This window comes from Diplotaxodon limnothrissa, linkage group LG14 (assembly GCF_057381915.1).
Source record: "Diplotaxodon limnothrissa isolate DT_005_m linkage group LG14, D_limnothrissa_male_GT1.1, whole genome shotgun sequence".
In the NCBI taxonomy this organism is placed as follows: Eukaryota; Metazoa; Chordata; class Actinopteri; order Cichliformes; family Cichlidae; genus Diplotaxodon; species Diplotaxodon limnothrissa.
Genome location: NC_140609.1, coordinates 19,694,029 through 19,721,119, shown reverse-complemented (window position 1 = coordinate 19,721,119; position 27,091 = coordinate 19,694,029). Strand labels below are relative to the sequence as shown.

Genomic DNA, 27,091 nt, shown 5'->3' with positions numbered 1-27,091 from the left:
GCGTCGGTGGTCAACGCGATCTCCGCCGACGGAAATGGGTGGGCCAGCAGGGCGGCGTGGGCCAGAAGGGCGGCGTCAGCCAGCGCAGACTTGGCTGCGGGAAAACACCTGGACGCGTTCGGCAGCCAGTCAACGGGATCTTTGTCTGTTTTACCTTTTAAGGCAGCATAGAGCAGGTGGGCAGCTCTGGGAAGAAAGCGGTTGTAAAAATTTATCATCTCCAAGAACTCCTGCAACGCTTTAACCGATGTGGGACGCGGAAAAGCCGAAATGGCCCGGACTCTGTCGGGCAATGGAACCACACCTTCAACGGAAATGCGGTGCCCGAGGAAATCCAGAACAGGCAACCCAAACTGGCACTTGGAAGGGTTGATGATCAGGCCGTGCGCTGCCAAACGCTGGAAAACCTGGCGCAGATGGGACTCGTGCTGGCTCGCTGAGCAGCTGGCCACCAATATCATCCAGGTAAATAAAAACGAACGGCAGCCCGCGCAAAACGGAGTCCATCAGCCGCTGAAAGTGGGCGGCACCTTTCAGGCCAAACGGCATGCGCAAAAACTCGAACAAGCCGAAGGGGGTAATGACAGCGGTTTTAGGAACGTCTTCGGCGCGCACGGGAACCTGGTGATACCCCCGCACCAAGTCAATTTTAGAAAAAAATCGAGGTTCCGGCGAGATTGGCCGAAAAATCCTGAATGTGGGGAATGGGGTAACGGTCATTCTCCGTGGCATTATTTAAACGGCGGAAATCTCCGCATGGCCGCCACCGACCATCCGATTTGGGTTCACCATGTGAAGCGGAGAGGCCAATACACTGTTTGAACGCTGTACAATGCCAAGGCGCTCCATGGCTACAAACTCTTCCCGAGTGATGGACAGTGTCGCAGGGTCGAGGCGGCGCGCACATGCGAACACCGTGGGACCGTGGGAATATAATGCTCCACCCCGTGTTTCGTTACTGTGCTAGAGAAATTAGGGACAGACAGCTATGGAAACTCTAAAAGCAAACGCTGAAAAGCATCCCCGGAGGTCACTACATTAGCCCAAATCAGGGGCTCGGCGGCCCGAGTAAAACAGGGTAGCAAAGAAAACGAGAGAGCATCAATTAAACGTCTGTTAGCAACATCGACAAGCAGTCCATGAGCACACAGAAAATCAGCACCTAAAATAGGTACAGAGCTAGTGGCAGTTTCAGCGCCACAGCTGCAACCGGAGGCGGAGGACCGGCGGCCGCTGATGCATCCAAAGCGGAGTCTGTGTTATCTTCGGCCCGTAGCATGCTCGAGTCAGGGGTCACCAATGTGGAGGTAAGTATGGACAACACAGAGCTCTCAGTTCTCACTCCTTCTTTATTCCTCTCCAACATCAACTGAACACATCGTGCCACAAAACACAGCAACACACTTCCTCAACACTGGGTGTGAGTGGAGCCCTCTAGTGGTCCACCACAACATTACCAATAAGTTTGATGTGTCACATGGCCCTCTTCCTATTGAAAAAACAAAAGTTGTATCCAAGATGGCCGACTTCTAAATGGCCACCATGGTCACCACCCATCTTGAGGAGTTTGCCCCCTCACATATACTAATATGCCGCAAACAGGACTTTAATATCACCAACCATTCCCATGTTATTACGGTGTATCCATATAAATGGCCCACCCTGTAGAATCCTTGTCTATATTTCCCTCACAGTATATGTTAGCATGAGTACCTCCAATAATGATTCTTCCAGCTGAGCCAGCTGTATCTTCTTGTCTTCCTCTTGTTGTAGTAGCCTTGTTTTCTCAGTCTCCAGCTCTGGCTTTTCTTGCTGGATGGTCAAGGCTAGCAACTAACATACAGACACACAAATAAAGAGCCAGTGGGCACACTGTATGGCCACATCAAGTATATATCCCATGTATTTGTGTTATTAACTTTAAAGTTATTATTGGACATGATTATGCTCAATAGGTACATTTTAAATTACTGGCATTGTACATTTTATATGCATTTGTATTTGTGTGCTGGTTGAATGGGTTACCTGTCCCCGCAAGCCTGCCCTAGTTGTTGTGAAGTTGACCTCAGTAACCACTGAGACGGCATCAGGAGGGATGAAGGGACTGGGATTCCGTGTTGCCAGGAAGAGACGGAAGTCCTCATTGTAATCAATAACCTTGTCTCCTATCTGGACCACATATCTAGGACCTGCACATGTGCAAATGTGTCTCTTAACAAGGTACCTTGTTTCACATCAACTTTTAACTTTATCCTACCTTCCGTCCTTTTACTTTTCTCCCTCTACTTTCTTCCCCTTCTGTCGTCTAGATGTCCGCAGTGCAGAACTGTCAATTTTTTTGTCTCAGCACTTTAATCTTTCTTGTTCAACACTACTTTTAAGTGGATAACTTGCCCTTTCACATACTGTCTCTCCCCCCGCTCTTTCCAATTCTGCTTCAAATAGCGAACCGCCTCTCCCTGGATGATTCAGAGCCTTATGAATCACACATCATTTTTACAGGTATGTTTTCAACCTCTGTTTTTTATATATGTGATTGGAATGCAACTAACTAAAAGGAGAAACTAAAGTATTACTGGCTATAGAAGACGCTTCAAAAACCAGTCGTCTATGAATACACGCTGTATTTGGGGGCTTTTTTTTGTCCAATTTTGTAAGACAATTTCAAAGAGTATTCATCCATAAAATGGAATGACCAAAGGACTGCACTGCATGTTTTTTTTCTATGGACAATTTTAATATCCAACAGCTGCAAAGTATTTGAGAAAATTAAGTGGATAAAATAACTACCATTTTGAGATTTTGAGACTATTAATTGGTGATATTTTTACTACATAGAATTCATTAGGCTTAAACTGAAGAAAATGGGTGGATGGATGGATTTTAATATCATATTATGTACATACAGGCTAGTCCTTGTGTAAAATAAGAGATATTTATGTCTAGTGAATGCATGTTTCTCATGTGTGAGATTTGCATAAACCTATGGACACTAAATGAGACAACACCAGGGTTCTACAGCATCTTATTCTCATGCATACAGAAAAAACCCTCAAAACTGAAAAGTCTAATGTGCTCTTTCTCTTTGCTGTTTCTCTTGCCTTTCCAAAAAGGCAAGGAACAAAGACTAGGTAATTCAAGGAAAATCAATAAGTGAGCTCCTACTGAGAAACTACCACACTTTACCTGAAAGGTCCATTTCTGTGATTGTACAAATAATGAGAAGTGACACACGGAAAGCAATTACTTCTTATGTACCACAGTGTGATAATGCAGCAAACCTGTTTTCTTTTTTCACTTATTGTTATTTATCCACCGTCTCCTTCGTTCACACTTTTCTTTTTCATTTGTAATGCTCGCCCACAGTATGCTCATTAATTCTTTCAAATATAACTAACACTCAAAATAATGGACATGGTACAAAGTTTCACAGGCGTTTGTTGAAAAAAAAAGTAAGTCAGGAGCAAGTTATTAATAAGTTATTAATATCACTGACATCAAGACTCACTATCAAAATGTAAGGCTTGAGACACTAATTTGAATCTATTGGCTTTCAATCATTATCTACAGTTTGGTAAAAAATTAAGTACACACTATTTAAATTCTAAGGTTTTATGTATGGGGACATAGTAAAAACAATCTGATCCTTAGCAGGTTTTACAGCTGGCAACATACAAATTTAAACAAACTACAACTGCTTCCACAGGAATTGAGGGGGATCAAGATCTGATGGTACTTTTCTATGTTTGTAAATCCATCCGCTTTGATAAGATCCACAACACCACTGGCTGAAATTCAGCCCCAAACCATGACAGAGCCTCCACCGTGTTTTATAGAGCTGTTACCACTGATTTCTGTCCAGCTCTTGAGTAATTCAGCATAGCTCAGCCTTTTCTCCCCTTTTGCCTTCCTTGAGAATGGCTTCTTAATTGCCACCGTTCCAATGGGACCATTTCTGCTGATGCTTCAGTGAACAGTAGATGAATTGACTGAAGGGCCAGATGCATCTCTGAGGTCCTGTGTCAGGTCTTTGCCGGATACTTTTTTCTATTTCTTGATGACATGACTTTATGATACTGCTCATCTGCTGTAGGCTGTTTTTTTAAAGCCTGCCACTTCATCTTTTGTGACCAGCTTTGTAGTTTCCTCAAATTGTTTAAGGACAAAGTCTACACCATATTGATATATGCCATGTTTTCAGCAAATAGCTCTTCAATAATCACCTTTTTTAGCAGAAAAATATTATTTTTTATGCCTGTAAAACTATTTTATCTTTTCCATTTTTCATAGATTAATTTCATAAAGGCAGACATAGACATTTTATAAAGAAATGTAAACAAATGATGTGTTTTTGCATCAGGCTTCTAATTGGTTCTGTATCAAGTCATCTGTAAACAATTCACAGGACAGTGTTAAGCAACCGAACAAACAAAAAACAATGGTAAGATAGAAGGCCTGAAAATGAGTGGAAAAAAAACATGTCCAAAACTAAAACACTGAAGACCAATTAAAACATATTAGAAGTCTGGCAACTTTGAAGTAAATTATAGAGAAATGAGGGGTGCTTCTGCATTTTGGCTGAGTTCTTTTAACTTTCCCTTTACTGTGACTGTATTGTGGAAAGGTCTTGTCTGAATATAAAATAAAACATGAATAGTCAATGTTTAACCATTTGATTTACTTAATATTTTACAGAGTAAGGCTTTTGAGAGTGAGAAGAAGTACTGTGATGGCCCAATGCACTAGTCAGGATTGGTTAATTAAACTTTGAGGCAATATCCCTCAGAATGGGATTTCACTACGCTGCAGAAAAGTAGCCCCTGGATAGAGATGAGTAGTCAGCAACCTGAGGTTGCTTAAGCCTCTGAATTATGCCCAAAAGAGTTCTTCAGCCCAACTTTGTATGAAATTGGTGTTTGTGCTTGTGAGAATGTGTGAGTACCCTGTGCTATTAGGTCTCTCCTCAGCAGCGGATAGAGCACAGGTTCAACTCCATCCATCTCTTGGATGATAAGGGTTTTTCCAAATCTGACTGCCAGCTCTAGGGATGTCATGAAGTTATTATCCTATAGAGAGAAGCCACACAGACACCCAGTACTAAGAGATTACATTAAATTCTAGAGGTGGATGGTAACACAGTTCTCTCGTGTATCTGGTGGATGGAAGAGTAATTATAGTTGTAGTACAATTACGATTAAAAAAGAAAAAAAAGAAAAAAAATTACAGTTGGAAGATGAATAAATCTTATATTTTCTTTCTAAACAAAGCATTTACATCTAGAGCGTCTAGAGAGTTTTAACAAGTTATTAAGCAAAAACCAACCAATTTAAATACATATACAAAAAATAAATAATTAAATGAGTGTTTTCAGTGTACCTGATGACACTAATGCAGTAATTAATATGTAACAGTTAAGTGATAAGTAATGGACACCAGTGTTACTTAATGTAATCATCATAACTTTTTGCTAAAATCATTACCTGGACCGATCAAAGTATGGTTAAGGCTTGCTTCTAAATGATTAAGATATTCTAGTAAAGAAGAGAAACTTGGATTCATTAGACAAGAAGAAACTGATCAGTCAAGAATGTCTAACGGAAAACTTAGAAAAAGAAGAAAGAACGGGTTAGAATGAGGGTTAACTGAATTAAACAAAGCACATCACCAGTGTGTGCACAGGATTTTGCAAAATCTAACAGATTAATGACCCTCCATTCCACGACACATGTTACTGATTGTGTGTTGTTACCTGCTGGTTGATAACCTCTAATCTGTGCTGTTTGAGATGTGTACATAGCCACTCTGTAGCTCGGGATGATGGGTCGATCAGGAATGGACACGCAACACTCTGAGTCAGAAATGAGGAGAAAGCAGGACATTTCAGCTGACGTTGTTTTAGGATAGTTTTACTTATAAAGCACACAACTCACCTAGAAAATGATGTGCACTGCATGTGTGTATGCATATGGTTTAGCCCCGTCACAGTGCTATCATACTTACCACCTTCCTATATCAGGCACAGGAGTCTTTCTCTCGCCGTCTTTCTTACTCCCTCTCACATACACACCAAGGATTACAGTTTGTTTATACAGTGAAAGCTGAAACCAGTGTTTTTGAAATCTCTATCCGGATAGGGTCCACTGTTCTTGTACCAGCTGAAGTGTGCAGCAACATAAAAAGATCTCTAATGCCTTTAGGAAAAAAATGGTTGTGAATGCTCATGAGCCTGACAAATCAGTTCTGAGGCAAATCATCTACAAGTCTTGTACATGGAACCACTGACAATTTGCCCACAAGTAGTTACGGCACATTCAGCGAGAGAGCGGACCATTTGATGTCTCCAAGAACCCCCAAAATTTTATATGATCTATGTCATTTTTGCGAGAGTGTATGCGTACATATACTCCCTAGACACTTTATTGGGTACACCTGTCCATCTGCTCCTTAATGCAAATTTCTAACCACATGGCATGAACTCAATGTGCCATGTCAGAAAAGTCAAATAATCTCAAACTGTCTCATTGTTATGTTTCTTGAACATAACAATGAGTTCACGTGACTGAAATGGACTCCACAGTCACCATCCCAGTCCAATAGTGCACGTCTGGGATGTGCGAGATCTATGCCACGAAGAATTAAGACAGTTCTGAAGGCAAAAGGTGTCCAACCTGGTACTCTCTAGGTGTACCTAATAAAGTGACAGCACATCTCTTTCTCACTAGTTTCAAGGCAAACACAAAAGCAAAAGAGAAACAGAGAGACAAAGAAACACTAAATAAATAAACTAGCTATGTAGGAAACAGCTACGAGGATGAATGATGGACTTCTTACCTTCAACTTGAGTGCATTGATCTGGTGGTGGCGATGATAAAAACAACACACAAACACGATACAACCAAATGGAGCACAGACGTATGGCAACAAGGACACAACTTTCGGTACAGCTAGACTTGTTTTATCATGTTAATGCTGGGTTTGTATTGTACTTTAATGTCTTTTTAAATATTTTATACAGTGATGTGAAATAAGCAAGCCAATGCATAAATAGTATTAATAACATCCTTATATAAAGTAGGCAAAAAGAGACTGAAATTAGTGTTTATATTTAGTAAATCCCTGTGTCACGTTGTAGATGCAGATTTGAAATATTAGTCTAACCTGCAGTATAACCAGTGCATTCTCCATTGAGAGATCATCTGATGGCAGCCCTTGACTCTTCCAGATCAACTGTTCACTCTCCGAGCACAGGAATGATCGCAAGTCAAACTCTGAAACAAGCAACAAAAAGGCTTGTGTCTTTATTTGTATTTATTGTCACCATACCTCAGTTTAAATATCACTGAGATAATAATTAGTGCTTTTCATGTACAATTTCAATGCATTTATATTAACGTAAGAGGAGATCAGTTACTGGGGTATTGATTATTGATGTAGTATCATATCATTAAAAAACACAAAGTCACAAAACAGGATTATCAAGTACTGTGATGCTTTCTGAGCCTGGGATTAAAACATAACATCATTATAAATTAAAATTAAAATTACCATTTATTTAGTTAAATGGCAAACAAGCTCTTCGAGAAGACCCTGGAGCTGTAACGTCTGTATGTTCCATGTTGTAACAGTAGAGTCCGTTATGTTGTGTGTGGGCAGCGGTGTCTGAGTAGGCTGCTTGGGACAGGACTTGCCATATGCTGTTGCTAGTGTGGTAAAAGAACTAGTGATATATTTACTCTGTAGTCCAGAGTGAGCCATCCACGAGTCCAGACACTGTCGTCTACGGTCTTCCGAAGCTGCAGACAGGTAGGTGATGAAGGCTGCCGCAAGCAAGGCTCTAACAGGGAGCGTATCCAACTCATTCTTTATCTCGGACATCTAGGACAAAATACAGGTAGGTGAACAAAGTATAAAAACTAATCACATTAGAGTGACGGGCAGTATCGGGAGAAAAGGCGTGGATGTGAGAAAAGAAGGTGGAGCAAGGAGAGAACTGAAGTTGGTACATTGCTCATATGTTGCTAATATGGCCCAGTGCAAAACATGTTTGGTTTTTGTTTGGTTTTCTTCCTAATGACTCTTTAATACTAAACACAGTTATAAATACCAAATGACCACATAAAGTGTTTAACTAGACGAAAAAATGCTAACCCACAAGTGCAGGACCTGGAACACACTTGCTGTTCTGCACCGATTTTACTGACACAGCTGTAAAGACTTCCAGGTTCATCAGGATTCCTTTGAGGTATTTTAATAGCATGTCAGGTGAACACGGGCGCACCCGCACATCTCTGTAAAATACTTAAACATCAGGCTTAATTGCTAACCCTTTTCCCCACTTATATCCACATCTGAGGTTGCAAGTTTTCATGACCTTGAGATCTCTAGTCTACTGCATTAATACATCCTACTTAAAAACTTGCATCTGTTTCACTTACACTGTAGCTGTGTACACCTGACTCATTGGTTTTCCCTTCCTGAGAAACACTAAAACAGCTTAGAAGTATTGATGTATAGTGACCTACAGCTACTGTACAGCGTTGAAGTGAGTGTATGTGTGTACACGTGAAAGTATATGGTAATACGTGAGTGGAGAGCAAACTGGCTCTCTGGTGTAGTCCTTGAGGGAGACGGTGGGACTGAGGGTGTGTGTACGAGCGAGCGTGTCAGGAAGAGATTGAGTGTTTTAATTAAGGTGCAGACAGATGCTGTGGAGAGGAGTAAAAACAGCCAGAAGGGACCCAAGACAGCGGGATCCATCCCCCCTGTCATACACACACACACACCCACGAGCTCTTAGACACTCACGGCTCCTGTTGCTCTTACATGGCAAATGAGCCTCTTTTTGAGTAAATGTGTATAACCTCCCCCACCAATACATATATCATCACAGCCATACATCAAACTACCTGTGCATTCCAGCGTGTGTGTTCTCCGTCCAGTTGTGATATAAGCTGCTGGGCAGCAGTGATCGTGTCCTGAGCTTTTGACACATCGGCCTCCAACTTAGCTGCCTCTGCAGTGTGACACTGAAACCTGCAGAGAAAGTAAGGAGAAAGAAAAGCCAACCGAAAGCAGATGTATTGTAATATTTACCCAAGACGATAAGATGCATTGTAAATATAACAGGTGAGGCTTCCTCTATGACATTTACAGCAGGTAGAGTCATATAGAAAATGAGTGTAGTGAAAGTAGGACATCTTTCAGTTATAAGATGATTGTATTGTATGATTGAACATGGATGAGGAGGAGGAAAACTGAAGACTAAAGAGGACAGAGCGCAGGGAGCTCAGTGACACTAATGTAAAGTGTGAAGTTCGACCCTTTGTTGTGCTCTGATGTCGTAAACACTGATGCTGGTAAATGTCTGCCCATGTTTGTTGCTGTTGTTGTTCATTTTTAGGTGGCTCATCATCGCATCAACAAATCAACAGTTCAAGATTAAAAGAAACTACAACCCTAATCTCAATTTAAGACAACAGCACGCAAAAACCAGAAGCAAAACCCAAACTACACAGTATAGAAGGATTAATTGGTGAAGGAAGGATGCATACTTCTCTTTCAACTCATTGACTTTGGCTCCAACAGTGCTGAGCTGGTCTTCTAGTTTATTCTTCCTACTCTCAGTCTTCCTCAGGTTTCTGGACACATACAACACACGCATTGATTTATTGACTTACTTTATGTATCATTTATTGCATGTGTAGCATCGAGAAACTGAGCGTGAGTTAGAGTTGAGTAGAATTAGATGAAGTCAGTGATCACAAGTTTGTTTAAAATAATACAATCTAGATCAAAATTACTTCACAAAACTTAGCAACTTTTTAATTTTTTTAATCAAGAACTTCAACTTTCTTGTTTTTTGTTTTGTTTAAACATACAGCGTTTTACAGGTTGAAAGCATTTTCGGTCTTTTATAGAGTTGTGTTTGTGTGTTTTCCTACTCCAAAAGTCCAGCCTGTTCTCTTTCCAGTGGCTCTATCCTCTCTAGGACGCGGGAGTATTGGACATTGGCTTTGACCCAGGCAGCCAGAGGAGCAGCTGCTGCACTTGCACGCTTTGCATTCTGAATGAAACAACAGTAGCATTACAAATCAGTGAAACAGCCATAATAACCTCTTTAGAAGACAAACACACTAACAAACCAACAACAACAACAAAAAAACAATCAAGCTGTAATAACAACCTCCAACAGTACATCTAATTCTGATTCTGCTACTATGGTAGGCAGACCTTAGGGTCGAAAGAAGCCCTGTTCCTGTTGAGTAGCTCTTCCACACTCTGGCGAATCTCAGGAGTGATGTTCCTGGCTTCAAATGTAGCTATGTCCTCCCTCACACCACGTTTAGCTAGAAAGCTAGAGAAGAGAGGAGTTTTCATGTGTGAGTTCAACATTAAAGCCAAACACAGATGAAATCATCAGAAAGAGATCAAATTAACCCATAAAGCAGATAGTTTAATGTTAATTCAAGCCTAAAATATGAGCCTTTTTTTCCTTAATTAAGCATGAACAGTTGCCCCCCCACCCCCAGCACCACCCCGCCCAAATATACGCACACAACCTACACTCGCTCATTAGCAGTGCAGAAAGGCTTTGTTTATCCTTCCCTTTTCTTCCTCGTTTCCCACCCATTCTCTAACACCTCATCACCTCCTAATGCCTCTTTTTGCTAACCCGAGAGGTGTCGAAGATCCTCATCAATTTAATTACTCCCAACAGGGTAACTCTTCATCTTCCTATCCATCCCTTTACACGTTCTTCCTATCTCTTTTCTCTCACCTCTTCATGCTGACCCAGGAGGTGTCAAAGATGCCCATCAGCCTCAGTACCCCCTCCAGGATGTCTCTGATGACATCGGGAGGCATGCGGAGGGAGCGGATCTCAGACAGCGCTTCAGGCTTGATGTTTCCAACTGCACGCTTTGCTTCATCTACCAAAGGCTAGAGGGCAGCAGGGGAAAAGGCAGCGAGAGATGCACAAGTACGTGAAGGATAAGCACAATGGGGATTGCAAGCCTTGAAAAGGGGGGATGTTTTCTTGTAACTTACAGAAATGGGCATGCTCACAAAAACAGGCAACAAACCACTTACCTGTACTTCTTTCAGCTCGTCGTCGATTTTGGCTTTTCTCTCTTCAATTTTGGACACTTCTTGAGCCATTTTCCCTTTCAATTTTTCCATCTCTGCCTTCTGGTCACTGGCATTCTGGAAAATCCAAAAAATAAGGAAAATGTTCAGTACACTAGATTAAAAAACAGGCTTTTAGCATGTACTGAAGTTAGGGGGAAAAGGCTTAATCAGGATTGAAAGTAAGCAGCTGAATATATGATTTCTATATAATCATCTGTATTGTATTTTACATTTATAGGATTTTTTTAGGAATATTGTGACACTGATGATGAAAAAGCAGTGAGGACAAATGTTTGGCCGCATCATTTTCCAACAGGTCCTCTCTCTGACCTCTTCAAACCTGAAAGTTTTATCACATCACATTTTCATCTAAAGCTAATCCCAACATTGGCTTTTTTTCCCATCCCTATAATTCTTCCATAGTCAAGGCTCCAGGTCTTGCTATATGCCACATATATTCCCCTTTTCTGCTCCAAACCTTATTTTCATTCTTCCTTAACGGCTCTCTTAATATTTCCATCTTTGCCAAGCCTCAGTCAGTCTTCCATCTATTTTGTTTACACTCTTCCCATCGTTGTTCCAGTGTTCCTCGCTTCTCTCCCTGCTGTCTCCATCCCCACAGGCGACATAGCTACTACAGACCAAAGGGATGAGTCTAGTTCTTAATTATCACTCTGCAAAACTGACTCCTCTGACAGTTATTTCTTTTTCTTTCTTATTTTTGTTTCTCATCTCCTTTCTTCCTCCCGCCCTCTAACTCAACAAACCCAATCCCCACAGAGTGAAAGATAGAAGGATATCATAACTAATGAACAAGGTTCATCTCCTTTTCCCCCTCCACACATCTATCCAACCATCCATCCTCGAGACAGACCCAGCAGGAGGAAATGGAAATGGGGGTATCAGGAGATGAGAATGAAAGGAAAGTCACAAAACAAACAAATACACATACGTACACAAACTAAATAAATAGTGTCTTCACAGCAGGGAGGATATTGCCATGGGAAAGGCAGAAAGTTTTTTGTATAATGCAATGCAGATGAAAAAGAAAGCCAGAGAAGAGAAGAGAGGAGAGAAGTTGGATAGATAGACATAGAATAGATATAAGTTAGAAAAGACATGAAACCCTGCAGGACTACTGTCCTGAGCCACACACGTATACCCACATCCACCCATCCCAATACACAGTCACTAGCGGACAATGCACCAGCAGCACAGACATACACACCTGCATGGAGGTTGTGATTTCCTGCAGGGCAGAATCTGCCTCCTGTTGTTTAGTCCTCAGCAGTTCGCTCTGCTCTGCAGCCCGCCTCTTTAGTTCATCAACCAATGTTTTAGCTTCATTCAGCTTAGAAACGCCTGCCTGTAGACATAACATGTATTACTTTACAAGTAATGTCAAACTTGTTTCCTCTTAAAGATTCAATGGAATTTGTGTGTGCAATGTTTACCAACAACATTTACGGTTGCTTTGTAATTGTACTTTCTCATATCAGTGTGTAAAACTGCAGTAAAACTTTAAATAAAATACTACACAGGATGAATGCTGGGCACAAGCTCATCTATCAGGGCTGGATACAGTTCCAAAAACCAAATAACTTCTCTAATCCATGTCTTTTATTTGCTGTGTGTCGTTTTCACCGCAAGGCTCTTTTAAAACCCTTATCGTCACTAAAAGTCAAATCAAGAGCTATTTTATGTGTAGATCTATCGATTTTCAAGTCTAGGATAAACAATTCTCATCAGTTGTTCCAAAAATAAGTTGCTTCTTACGGAAGTAGTAAAACTCATACTACTTATAATTCTGTATCACAGGGTAGATTTGCAATTTTACCTGCAGATGCTGCTGTCTTGTAGTAAGCTGCTTTTGCTTCCGACTGTATAATGCGGTGTAAACATGCAGAAAGGCCATGTACTTGCTCGGTGTTGCACCGTGTTCGCGGCATGACTCATGGACCATCAAGAACAATCGGCACAGATCCCCCTGCCCAGACCCTCCTGAGAGTCACAGGTGAAAAAAAAGATGCACAAAGAGAAAAAGTTGATATAAAGTCATTCTGATTACACTAAAAATATAGAGCCATTAAATATGTCTAAGTATTATAAGCTTATGATACTACTACTATTAATAAAATAAGATAATTCATCTTAATTTATCACATGGTAGTGACTAAATGGAAATATGAGTAAAATAAAATAAACAAACAAATAAATAATAATAATAACAATAATAATAATAACAATAATAACAATAAAAGCCTTTATGGTAGACAGTTCAGATGGAAGCCCCTCCTCAGTAAGAGGATAGCCCACCTGGAGTTTGCCTGAAAGACTCTCAGACCATAGAAACAAAACTCTCTGGTCTGACAAAACAAAGATTGAACTCTTTGGCCTGAATGCAGAGTCTCATGTCTGAAGGGAATCAGACACCGAAACCCGACTGAACATCTCTGGAGAGATCTGAAACTGGCTATGCATCGACACACCCTCCCTATCCACCTGATGGAGCTTGAGAGGTTTTACAACAAAGAACGGGAAAAACTGCCCAAAAATAGATGCGCCAGCTTATAGCATCATACTCAAAAAGACTTGATTGCTGCCAAAGGTGCTTCAACAAAGTGTTGTGCAGTCTGTGAGTACTATTACACTGTAGATAAATAGAAAATAAATACGAGACTGATTATCTATTTATTTGTTTAAACAACATTGACCAGTTCTAATTTTTTCGTTTTTCAATGTGATTAATCATGCCAACAGCATGAACAACTATAAAATGGCTCAAATGCACTTTGTCATCACTCCTATTTCAAAGTCACTCACATTGTGAAGGTGATAGCTTCGCGTGTATACAATTCTGCATTGGCATTTATCAGCTATCTGACAACATTTTAAGTCCAGAGATCATCAATCATTCATGAACTGTGACTTAATGTTCATGTGCTTACCTGAGCTTTTCCTCTTGCTGCCCTTTTCTCTTTCGGTCTCCTCCCCTCCCTGCTCAGTTTTTGCCAACAACAGCTCAGGTATCTGACAAGCAACACGTTTAGGTTTACCAGATTTGCAAATGTGACTATAAAAGAACTGATGTGTGCACAAATATGACCGCAACACCATGATTTTTAAAAATAACCTGTAAAGTAAAAAAAAAAAAGTTTTCAATTTTAAAATTCCAACAATGAGAGAAAACCAATTCATTATTAGGGCTGCTGTATTAGGTCAACAGACATTAGTAGAGCAGAATTACACAGGTCTGTCTTTAAAGGTTGGAAGGAATGTGCATTGCTAATCTCATAAGCAACACTTAGCGTGAGCTTTATTAACAGCTGATGATTTAATGCCCATTTTGATCTTGCTGTTCTGATATTAACCTTTTTCATGCTGCTTTCAGACCATCCTTCCATCCACTGGACAGAGCACTTGCGGTAAAAAGCTGGGTTGCTCTCACAGTTGATGGTGAAGTTAGGGTTGGAGGAGTCCATGATCAGAACAATGTGGAGGTTCTGCTGGATTCCTGAGTGGGATGTGAGACAGTGGTGAAGGGAATTCATCGGGAAACTTTGATGAAAGGTGGACACGGTGTGGGACAATGACAGGCATTGGTATTATCACTAATAATACCAATATATATTATAGTTTTTAAGTATTTATCTTTCGTGATGTTGCACTGACCGGAGACATCTTTCAATTTCATTGTACTTGTGACAATGACAATAAAGAATATTCATATTCATAATAGCATCTTTATTAACTTGTATCTGGCAGAGTTGGAGAGAAAAGGTGAGGAGTAAGCTCTTTAGTGGTTTTACTTTGCCAATAATGGTTATTGATTTGATTCACAAGCAGCAACCTCTGTGACATTGCAGCATTTATACAGTACCAACAACAGTGCGCAGCAATGAAGCAGAAGAACACAGTCGGATATAATCAAGGAGAAAAACAGAAAAAACAATCTCTGTAACTAAATGTCACATATAATAGAGGTTTACAGTGAGAAGAGGCCCTAATGAAGGAACAATGAACAACAGAAAGACAGAGGGACCATGCTGTCAATAAAACCACAATACTGACTGTGAGAGAAATAGTTGTAGAGAGGTCCGGTGAATCCATCCTGGGAAGCACCATCTTTCAGTGACGAGAGGAGTGGCTCCAGTTCCTCAGGGGTATATAGACCTGGAACTTCACCTGAAAAATGTCCCCAGGATACATTAGAACTACAACTTAACTACAACAGAGAAAATTCTTGAGTGTATGATCCATATTCAAATGCACATCTCATATATAGTTTATAATTTTAGGAGACACACATTTCTTTCTTCTTCTTGCAAGAAGAAGAAAGAAATGTGTGTCAGGTAATCATTGAACATGTTCAATGATTACCTGATCTCAACCCAACAAGGCACACTTTTTCAGATGAAACTGAACATTAAAAACAATGCTCATATTTAAAGTTTTGGTAGTTTGCCCAGTTACTTTTGAGACTCTGAAAATGATTCCTGAACAGTAAATGAAATACTTTTGGTAAACCCCTTGAATTAGAGCTGAAAGTCATTTGACAAGACTTTGTACGCAAGATGAACAATATCACCCAATAACCACTCAGATCTGTCTGCTCAGAGTGAAGCTGGAGTGGGGGATGGTTGGATGGTTAGCCTAGCATGAAGTCTGTGAGCAGGAAGAAAATTCTGGTCTGACTAAACCCAAAGGTCAAAATAATTTCTTCTATCAGAACATAAACCCATCTAAAACCATAGTCCAGCTATATATTGCAAATACTGTTTAAGATTTGCAGTGTGACAATCGCAGTTTAAACATTAACTCTTAAATGAAGCTACAATTTCTTGAGTCCCAATAACTCACGTTTCTATAAATAAAAAAATAAGGCAAAAGCATAAATAAACACAACACATACCTGATGACAGCAGGCTGTTCACCATCTCTAAGAAAGCTGGGTGGACAAACTGATAGTCCTCTAATAGTAAAACCACCTGTTGGCCCTCCAGACCTGCCAGCTGCATCACCTAATCACACAGTATCCACACAAATATATTATATAGTGCCATCAGCTGAGATTACATAGTCTATGCTTAAACCTCCGCAAAGTGAGACATCTGTCAACATATGATAATGGGTACTGATTTAATGCATAAAAATCAACTAAAACGACAGAAAATTCTTTTATCAGTAACTATTCACTTTTAATGGTAATTATAGGTGTCACTCAATCTGAAAAAAACACACAAATGCTCAACAGGGAGTTCTTCAGAATAGGAACCGTATAGCCTGCAGGATTAGTGTGTAACGTGTGATTATCTCTAAGAGCATTTTGCAAATGCAATTTATTAAAGTATAATGTGAACCAGATAAAGAGATAAAATCTAATAAAGGAAATCCACTTACCGTCTTGAGATCACTGTTGAAATGCTTCAGGGTGTAACCACGGGAGATTTTTGGAGTAAACAACGTGTATCCGTGCATGTGTGACACTAGGCACGTGGCTGTGTGCCGACCCACTCCGCTGCGCCCTGCCAAAAGCAGAGACCCACCAGGTCTGCTTAGGACCCGATCTACCCTGGACACAAAGTCGCACACTTCCCAGAACAGGAGAAGATCCAGCTCCCTGTTATCTCGACTGTACAGCACGACTCCCTAGAGGAAAACGAGGAACAGACACACAGGTGAAGGAGGTACACAGCAGCAAACACAGTGAAGTGAAAATAAGAAAACAAAGACAAAGAAATGCAAACACAGAGTTAGACATGACGATGAAAAAAGAAGCACAAAAACAGAAGTTTATAAATTTACTAAAGCAAAGTGGCAGTACCATTTCTTTTACTTTAAATTAGGTAAAAAGTTTAAGCTTTTTTAGCAAAATATGACACTAGTGCAGATTATCCTGTCTAAAATGCTATTGATATACTGATGATTTATTGTATTAGCGCATTTGCACATAAGGACCATATCAGTGTTTTAGCTAAGAAGAATAAAGAGAAAATCCCTATAGTTGCTGTAACACTGTGTAGACACATCTTTCTGTCCACAGTTAATCCAACAAGTCTAACAACAGTCTCTTACTGCGTACCTTCTGTATAACTTGTTTTAAATCAGTAGAGTCCAGGCGTCCCAGTTGTTTGCCATGAGGAGGCAGAGACTGGCCAGGAGTGATCACAGCCCCCTCAGACGCTCCCCATGTCACATAGAAACCATCTGCAAACAGACAAAATAACAGACTATTAGTGGACATGTTAAATTACATGGAGGTTGTCTAAGAAAAAATAAAAGTGCAGCATAGACAGTGTTGTACTAGCAATCAACTGTGTATGAAACACAGAAGTGCAGAGAGTGCATCCACCATCAGGGCTAAATGGCCCATTTTGTCAGTTCAAAGAAAGTGATCCAGATCTGCAATCAGCTTTGATGGGTTTTTACTTTGCCCATGATTCACATCTTCACCAGATTTCCTAAAATGAGGGTGGGTAATTGTTGCACAATGTTGTTGACAAACAAACAGACATCAAATTGTATTCTCGAATGTAGTTTGTGCCTTTATAAGCAACTTGTGCACAAGAAATTTTTGTTTTTGCAATCCCTGTTTTCCAGGTGGCCACAGTCTGGGAGAGGCATTCCTCACTGGGGATACAAGGCAATCTACAAGCTGATTAGATTAAAGATTTAGATTAGATTTGTCTGCCTCTTTGTAACCGAGCCAGTTTTCTCTATAAGGGTTTTCAGTGCTATTTTTATGACAAAAGCTAGCAAAAGCTACATCTTTTCACAGATTTCCAGACTGCTGTAAAGCACATTATTAAACACAATACATAGTATTATTGCTAACACAGTGAGCTGGTTCCCTTTCAGTCGATTCACTCGGTACAACACATAAGTATGGATATGGATATGGATATCACGCCCTCGCGTGTCCTGGCTGAAGAAACCTTTATTCACACCTTCAGGGCAGATGACGTGTGATGACATGTGCATGGTCCCTCCTGAGGGATGCGGTTTCTCTTTGCACGACAGCAAACAGCACGATGCCTACCCTGTCTGCCTGGGGGTCGTCCACACTAGGAGAGCGTTGACGGAGCCCAAAGCCTGTGCGTTTTGTCGCCAGCTCGGGCGCTTGACCCTGGAAAGATGGGTGATGTTTGTGGAAAAAGTGCTGGGACGCTTGGCTGTCGCACGGCATGACCCTCTCCTTTCTGAGTCTGAAGACGAGGATTATCCAGTCGATGTCCTAACACTCTGACTCTCCCAAGCACAAACCCCCTGCACACAAAATGCCTCAGGTTGTAACTCCCTGTTCAGGTGTGTTAAATGTTCAGGTGACCACATCAAGTGTTCCTGCTGTTTTTCATTGTTGTGCCCCAGAAAAGGTGCATCCAACAAAATGTGTGAATGTACATGTTTCCATGTTACAGTCAATAAAGAGTGTTGTTTATTCTCAAACAATCACAAATGCTCAGCCTGCAGGCAGAATGAGCCAGGTCAGGCAGGTGGTGCAGTCCCCTGCAGACACACTGAGGGGCAACAACGCCCCGCCGTCAGTGCTGCAGGTCAGCCGGCTGGCTGCTCACTTCCCTCAGTGGCGCGCTTGCGCCCCCTCTCTGTGGGTGCTGCGAACCTTTGCCATGGGTTACCGGTTCCGGGTCAAACTGTCTCGTTTCCGGAGACTCGTAAACACGACTGTCGACACAGAGGCGGCCATGATACTCAGAGACGAAATAAAGGCGCTATTGCAGAAAAGAGCAATACGAGTGGTCCCCACTTCGGAGACAGACAAAATCTGGTACAGCCGTTATTTTGTTGTTCCAAAAAAAGGTGGAGGGCTTCGTCCCATCCTTGACCTGCGAGTCTTGAACACATATCTACGGACGTACAGGTTCAAGATGCTAACACTCAGACAATTCTTGAATGCAGTCGGCCCGGGAGATTGGTTTGCAACAATCGATCTAACAGATGCTTATTTTCATGTGGTTATACACCCGAAACACAGGCAGTTTCTGAGGTTTGCATTCGAGGGCATAGCCTACGAATACCTAGTGCTGCCGTTCGGGCTGTCGCTCGCTCTTCGCACCTTTACGAAATGTGCCGAGGCAACGCTACCGCCCCTCAGAGAGAGAGGCATCCGCATCTTAGCCTACCTAGGCGACTGGGCTCTCATAGCTTGCTCCAGAGAGCAGGCGGAGACACAGCTGTCGCTGGTTCTGTCACACATTCAGACTCTGGGGTTCTCTGTGAACTTTCAAAAGAGCTCGCTAACCCCGAGTCAGCTGATTTCTTTCCTCGGTTTGGAAATATGCTCACTTTCCAGCACGTTTGTCTGAGAACAGAGTGGCTGGTTTAATCGCTGCCTCGCTCAGTTTCAGCTGGGACGCAGACTGCGTTTCCAGACGATATTACATTTGTTGGGCATGATGTCATCTATGATCGCCATAGTGCCACTTGGACAGTTAAAGATGAGAGCGTTTCAACACTGGACTCTCTCTCACCGCCTGTTTGCATTGCGTCACCTCCGGAGCAGGCTGACGGTAACCGCATCTTGCATGCTAGCTCTCCGTCCTTGGAGGGAGCCCGGGCTGCTGCATCAGGGCTCTTGGATTGGGAGGGTGTTGTTTTGCAAAATGGTGTCCTCAGATGCTTCCCTAAGAGGGTGTGGAGAGCTGTGTGAGGGTGCATCAGTGAGAGGGATCTGGTCCGCAGCCCAGCACGAGCTGCACATCAACCACTTAGAGCTGTGTCTCTAAGGGCCACCTGAACCTGGGGCCAGACCTTCTCTCCATGGGGGGGGTCCTCCATTCTCTCTGGTGATAGAATGGAGGTTACACCCTTTAATAGTGGCTCAGATTTGGGATCTATTTGGCAAGGCGCAAATAGATCTTTTTACCTCCAGGGTAAATACTCACTGCCCCCTGTTCTTCTCCATAATCGACCACGATGCACCCTTGGGCATGGACGCACTAGCGCACCAATGGCCAGATGTGCTCCTGTATGCATTTCCCCCAGTGGAAATGATATCTCCAGTTCTAGAGAGAGTGCGTCGGCAGTCTCTCTCTCTGCTTCTAGTGGCCCCTTGGTGGCCCACAAGGTCGTGGTATGCAGAGATAATCAGCCTGCTAGCAGCGAGTCCTTGGCAGCTTCCTCTCCGCAGGGATCTCCTCTCTCAGGCGGGAGGAGAAGTGTTTCATCCACGCCCAGATCTGTGGCGCCTTCATGCTTACCTGCTGAGAGGTTAAACTTGACTCACAAAGGCTCCTCCCCTTTGTGAGTGTGGACGCTTCATCTCTTTGCTCTTGAATGCTTTGCTTCTTATATTGATTTTTATTGATTTTTATGCTGATTTTTTCCCTTTTTTCCGTGTGAGCTTACCTGCGATAACTTCTGGACACTTGTAGATCATTAGGACTAGAGTGTTCTTAACAGAAACAGCAACATTTTATGGTTACCTTGTCCTCAGCGCTCCGTGTGTCTGTGGCCTAGACACAGCTGAAGCCTGATTACAGCGTCTGGGCACCGAGCAGCCTCAATAGCCTGGAAAGGTGCTAACCGCTAGGCTAACTAGCAACAAGATGCCTTCCCTCTCCACAGATGACTACCACAGCCTCCTGCAGAAGATTGCAGTACTGGAGACAAAAATTCATCGCTTAGAAGTAAACGTGGAGGTAAATGGACTGTGTGGAAATGAAACAACCTTGCCTTTGATTCAAAACAATGGCGATGAGCAAGCTAGTACACAGCTAAGGAGCACAGATAACATGACCAAGAAAGTAGACTCTGTGCATTATTATAAATCCTCAAGTGATAATCCCCCCTTAGACTGTCTTGGTGCAAAACCAAGACATAAATCATGTCTCCTGGAAGGGGGAGGACGTATCACAGGCAGGGCACAGCGAGCTGAAATCTCTGAAACCGACTGGCCTTCACTTCCTACGAGACAGAGAAGCTCTTCTACCCCTGTATACGGGAGGAAACAGGACTGGACAACCGTGAATAGGAAGGTTAACAACAAACCTCCAAAACAACTGAATGTGAAACTGCAGAACAGATTTGCTCCACTATCAAAGGACCCTGGATCTATATCGGACAACCATCCATCTAAAAGCAGCGAAATAAGGTCTGAAAATCTGTTGAAAAGTGAAAGGCCACAGGGAAAGCTAAAGGCTAGGCCTGAAACTCTGATTGTGGGTGACTCTGCCGTAAAGGATGTACAAAGGATGTGCGGTAAGAACACTAAAGTCCTCTGCTTTCCTAACGATATGGTCAACAACCTGAAGGAGAGAATTCTTCAAATTGCAGATGAATATCCAACTGTGACAAACATTGTTCTGCATACAGGGTCAAACGATGTGTCCAAACAACAGTCGGAGGTTCTGAAACGGGACTTTACTGGATTATTAAATACTGTAAACTCTCTGAATGCAGCTGTATTCATCAGTGGACCTGTACCGCCGGTCAGAGGAGGAGACGAGAGATTCAGCAGGTTGTTTACACTGAATAAATGGCTTATATCAGCATGTGCTGACCACTCAGTGCATTTTATCGACAACTTTAATATTTTTTGGGAACGCAGGCATCTGTTCAAAGCAAATGGATTTAATTTTAACAAGTCAGGGGTGAAACTGTTCACCTCCAACTTGTTTTATTCCATACGTCATCCATCCGTGCTTGGTGCCAAGGCTGAGATAAACGAGGAGTTATCTCATAAAGAGGAACAAACAGTACTCCAAGAACAGACAAAGCCCAGCAGAAACCTTGAGGAGGAGCTCCATTTGCCCCCACCCGGGAAGAGCCTCAGAAAGGAGAGACATCCATGGCATCTGAGGAAGAGCCTCAGAAAGGAGAGACATCTAAGGCAAGAAGAGGGGTCCCTATTTGCCTCCAACTCTCTCAACAACACCAACGACCAGGACAAGGGACCACGACCTTCCCCAGTCCCCCAAACCCCTGACAGGCCATCACCCTCCTCCCCCTCCCTTTCTCCCTCCTCCCCACACCTGAAATTCACTGAGGAGATGATGGAGCGGGTCAATGCTGGGCTCAGATCTACCCCCGTCCCAATCCCTTTTTGTCCCCCATAAACCCCCCACCAGAGCGGCCAAAGGTTCGCCATCGAGCCCCACCCTCAACAGAGCAATCGAAGTCACATTGCCCAGCCTCGCCCCCCTTAGTTCCTCTTCATGCCCTGTCTCCGCAGTCTGATGCGTGATGTGTGAAGGGTCCGGGCTGTGAGGATTATGGCAGTGATGACTTTTCCCAGGAGAAGCTGGGACCCTGTTTACTAGAAGGTTTTAAAATTTCTGTACTTTTAGGTGACAGGAGACATGTGGCCTGGTCAAAACACAGAGAGCTGCACTCTAAAAGATCTTTAAACATAGTAAACATACCTTGTGTGCCACAGACTGCTCCCAAACACGAGGGGACAAGTAATACCTCTAAAACACTTAAGTTGGCTTTATTAAACATTAGATCTCTAGCTGGGAAAACATTTTTAATTAATGATTTAATCACTGAGCATAGCCTTGATTTTATGTTTTTAACTGAAACTTGGTTGGACCAAAGTAACAGTGGAGCTGTTCTCATCGAGACGACCCCTCCTAACTACAGTTTTATCAGTGAGGTCAGGGCGAGCAGGAGAGGAGGAGGGGTTGCTGTCTTATTTAATGAATCATTTCAATGTAAGCAGCTATCTCCTGGAAGTTTTCAGTCTTTTGAATATGTGGCTTTACAGCTGAAGGCCCCATCCAAAGTTGTGTTTCTTAATGTTTACAGGCCTCCCAAATACTGCACAGACTTTTTTAATGACCTCAGTGAACTGCTGTCTGTGATCTGTGTTGATTTTGACTGTGTAATTATTGCTGGGGATTTTAACATTCATGTGGACAACCCTCAGGACAAAGGGACTAAAGACCTGAGTAACACTCTGGGCAACTTTGGGCTGACTCAGCATGTAACAGAGGCCACACATAATAGAGGACACACTCTTGACCTACTGATCTCCAAAGGCCTGAGCATTTCAAAGGTTACTGTGTCTGATGTGGGCCTGTCTGATCATTACTGTGTTTTCTTTGAAAGTAAAATCTCAGCCCACACAAATATATCAACAACAGTGATCACAAAACGGTGTATAACTGAACACAGTAGTGAGATCTTTAACCAGGTCTTCCCATTAACACCTGACCTGTCCAGAGGGTCAGTCAATGAGCTCGTCAATAGCTTCAATGCTAACATGTTAAATGTAATGGACACTATTGCTCCCATTAAGGTGAAGGTTATCTCTGGAAGGAAAAAGTCTCCATGGAGAAACTCCACACTGGTGAAAAATGAAAAAAGAGAGTGTAGGAAAGCTGAGCGCAGATGGAGAAAAACAAACCTCCAGGTTCATTATGACATTTATAAAGAGAAACTTCACAATTATAATTTACAACTGAGGAATGCAAGGAGGTCCTACTTCTCTGACATCGTCACTAAAAACAGCCATAATGCTCGGGTCTTATTTTCTACAGTTGACAGGCTAACAAACCCTCCTGTGCCAGTGGCAGCTGAACTTCATTCGACCATGGCCTGCAATGACTTTGCCAAATTCTTCACTGAAAAAATCCAAAAAATTAGACAAGCAATTGGTACATCAACAGCAGATCCAGGATATGTACTGTGTCCACCAAAAAACTGTTTAAACACCATGAAACAGTTTCAACCTATTAACAGCAAAGACCTGGAGGACATCTTAGGTCAACTGAACTCCTCCTCCTGCTGTTTAGATGTCCTGCCAACAAGTTTTTTCAAAAAGGTCTCAAAGACTTTAGAGTCAGACCTGTTACAGATCGTCAACTTTTCTTTATTATCAGGTGTGTTTCCAGAATCACTAAAAACTGCTGTAATCAAACCTATACTGAAAAAGGACAATCTTGACAAGACACAAATGAACAACTACAGGCCGATCTCAAATCTCCCGTTTTTAAGTAAGATCATTGAAAAAGCAGTTTCTCAACAGCTCAGTTACTTCTTAAAACAGAATAATTGCTACGATGCCTTCCAGTCAGGTTTTAGACAGAACCACAGCACTGAAACCGCTCTGACCAAAGTGTTTAATGACATATGTCTGAATACAGACAGTGGAAAAATGTCAGTCCTAGTTTTACTGGATCTCAGTGCAGCATTTGATACAGTTGACCACAACATATTACTCAAACGACTGGAGAACTGGACAGGTCTTTCAGGAACTGTACTAAACTGGTTCAAAACATACGTAGAAAACAGGAAATACTTTGTATCAATAGGTAACTTCACATCTGAGCAGACAAGTATCACATGTGGAGTTCCCCAAGGTTCCATCTTGGGACCCCTTCTGTTTAACATCTACATGCTCCCACTGGCACAGATTATAAACAACAACAAAATAAACTATCACAGCTATGCAGATGACACACAAATATATATCACAATGTCACCAGGAGACCGAGGCCCTGTACAGGCTCTTGGTAAATGCATTGAGGAAATCAATGACTGGTTGTGCCACAATTTTCTCCAGCTAAACAAAAACAAAACTGAGGTAATAGTCTTTGGCGCCAAAGAAAAACGATTACAGGTCACCAGAGAACTTCAATCTATACATCTAAAAACCACAAACCAGGCGAGAAATTTGGGTGTAGTGATGGATGCAGACCTAAACTTAGAAAAACACATTAAGACAATAACAAAGTCAGCTTACTATCACCTCAAGAATATATCAAGGATAAAAGATCTGATGTCTCAACAGGACCTGGAAAAACTAGTCCATGCATTCATCTTTAGTAGGCTTGATTACTGTAACAGCATCTTTACAGGTCTACCTAAAAAATCAGTCAGACAACTACAGCTCATTCAGAACTCTGCTGCTCGAGTCCTCACTAAGACCAAAAAAGTGGACCACATCAGTCCAGCTCTGAGGTCTTTACACTGGCTGCCTGTCCGTCAGAGGATAGACTTTAAAGTTCTGATGCTGGCCTATAAAGCTCTGAATGGTTTAGGACCAAAATACATCAATGACCTCCTGACCCAGTATGAACCATCCAGATCCCTCAGGTCATCTGGATCCGGTCTTTTATCAGTTCCCAGAGTCAGAACCAGACACGGAGAAGCTGCATTCAGCTTTTATGCTCCTTATATCTGGACCAAACTCCCAGAAAGCCTCAGATCAGCTGAAACACTCAGTTTATTTAAATCCAGGTTGAAGACTCACCTGTTCTCAGCTGCATTTGAATAAAGCACCAAATCCACACTTTAAGCTTAAATTTCAAAACTTACATTTAACTACTGATTTTATCTACTGTTCTGATTTTATCTGTTTTGATTTTATATACTGTTGTTTGTTTGTTTGTTTGTTAATTAGTTAGTTAGTTTATTTGCTTGTTTTAATCAATTTTAAATCATGCTTTTTATTTGTTCTTGTTTCTAATGTCTCTGTAAAGCACTTTGAATCACCTTGTTGTTGAATTGTGCTATACAAATAAACTTGCCTTGCCTTGCCTTGCCTTGATTGCTAAGGGTTTGCCACCTAGTGTGATAGCGACAATTCAGAGCGCTAGGGCCTCATCTACTAGGGCCTTGCGCATGTCATCACACGTCATCTGCTTTAAAGGCGTGAACAAAGGTTTCTTCAGCCAGGACATGCAAGGGGGTGATATCCCATACTTATGTGTTGTACTGTACCTTGTTCCTCTCCTTCAGGGAACAGAAGTGTCGGGGTTTATCTTTTACTCTAATCTTTTTGATATCACAGCGTCCAAAGTAAAGCTTGTGTACAACATGGACAACACTAGATGACCTTCTGGTATTATCCAGAAGAAATCTCAGAACTTTATCAATCAGTGAATAAGACATACTACTAGGCACAGAGTTGGCTCTGTTGACACACTGAAAGCAAGCAAAGCAAATGGAAAAAAAATCAATAATTAAAATCATTACTAGTTTAGTATTCAAAACAGACCATTAACAGAGATATTGCCACGTGTAAATATATATGCAGAGCTGTCAAAAAGGGCTCTAATCATATACTGCTTTCATTCAGACATGCCCAGCCAGTAATATTGACATTAACTGCTTAAAAGCCTCGTTCAGTAATAGTCTTTCATGGTCAGACCTAATATTTGGCTTATGACTTAGAAGTAAGAGCACAGCCATCCCATACCAGTCATGTTATCTAGAGCATCAGAGCTCCAGTCCCCTCGTATGATGGAGGAGAGGATGTTATCAAAGGTGTGAAGGTCTTTGGAGGAAACTAGTCGGTCTCTGAAGAGCCTCCTGGCCTCGTATGCTACCACCTCCAACACGCTGTCTGTCACATTAGATTGAGCTAAAGGGAACAAGTGAGATACACACACACACACACACACATATATGAATTAAGACTTAACAGAATATAGTTAAAAAAACAACCTTTACACATTTACACAAAATTAAGATTTATTCATTTTGTTAGACCCCCCCCCCTTCCCCGATAATTTAAATATTTAGGTGATCTCATACCAGGTGTTAGCTAAATGTATACGTTAAATATACAATCCAAATTTTAGTCTGCCTAAACCTGGCATTTAGTTTCATAATAATCACACTATTACTCAGGATTTAATATGAGTCAAAGGGCTGTTTTTGACAATGCTCAGTATGACAAAATCACCTCCCTGGATCACACATATGTAATAAATTTCCCCACGAAACAGCAGAGTGCTACTTGCTGAAAACTGGAGGGACAAGCCAGATTTGTGATACTATGGAACACTGGTTTCAACGGTGCCTGAAAATACTGAAACATGACAAACACAGACACAGTTCTGTCTCTGGGGTTTTCCTAGCAATTTAAATTCTAAAAACCATTACAGGAAAAAAAAATAAATGTAAATTTTTCCTGCATTTTTTTTTTTATTCCCATGACTTTTGATTTCCAAAATCCACTTTATAATGATTCTGCCACCAGCAGTAAGGCAAATAA

General features: G+C 41.8%; 1 protein-coding gene across 1 annotated transcript in view; it reads right to left on the bottom strand.

Moving 5' to 3' along the window:
- Positions 1 to 27,091, bottom strand: part of dync2h1 (dynein cytoplasmic 2 heavy chain 1) — a 125,218-nt gene that overhangs the window by 60,865 nt on the left and 37,262 nt on the right. Inside the window, exons 52-73 of the mRNA XM_085370035.1 lie at positions 26,291 to 26,455; positions 17,210 to 17,334; positions 16,528 to 16,776; positions 16,040 to 16,148; positions 15,199 to 15,312; positions 14,499 to 14,641; positions 14,076 to 14,157; positions 12,965 to 13,128; positions 12,356 to 12,493; positions 11,089 to 11,202; positions 10,778 to 10,938; positions 10,231 to 10,354; positions 9,942 to 10,063; positions 9,552 to 9,638; positions 8,907 to 9,033; positions 7,734 to 7,875; positions 7,159 to 7,268; positions 6,832 to 6,852; positions 5,750 to 5,848; positions 4,943 to 5,066; positions 2,026 to 2,189; positions 1,714 to 1,833 (exon numbers count right to left, since the gene is read on the bottom strand). Coding sequence (XP_085226161.1) covers positions 1,714 to 1,833; positions 2,026 to 2,189; positions 4,943 to 5,066; positions 5,750 to 5,848; positions 6,832 to 6,852; positions 7,159 to 7,268; positions 7,734 to 7,875; positions 8,907 to 9,033; positions 9,552 to 9,638; positions 9,942 to 10,063; positions 10,231 to 10,354; positions 10,778 to 10,938; positions 11,089 to 11,202; positions 12,356 to 12,493; positions 12,965 to 13,128; positions 14,076 to 14,157; positions 14,499 to 14,641; positions 15,199 to 15,312; positions 16,040 to 16,148; positions 16,528 to 16,776; positions 17,210 to 17,334; positions 26,291 to 26,455 — 2,804 coding nt within the window. The remainder of the gene's footprint in view (positions 1 to 1,713; positions 1,834 to 2,025; positions 2,190 to 4,942; positions 5,067 to 5,749; positions 5,849 to 6,831; positions 6,853 to 7,158; positions 7,269 to 7,733; positions 7,876 to 8,906; positions 9,034 to 9,551; positions 9,639 to 9,941; positions 10,064 to 10,230; positions 10,355 to 10,777; positions 10,939 to 11,088; positions 11,203 to 12,355; positions 12,494 to 12,964; positions 13,129 to 14,075; positions 14,158 to 14,498; positions 14,642 to 15,198; positions 15,313 to 16,039; positions 16,149 to 16,527; positions 16,777 to 17,209; positions 17,335 to 26,290; positions 26,456 to 27,091) is intronic.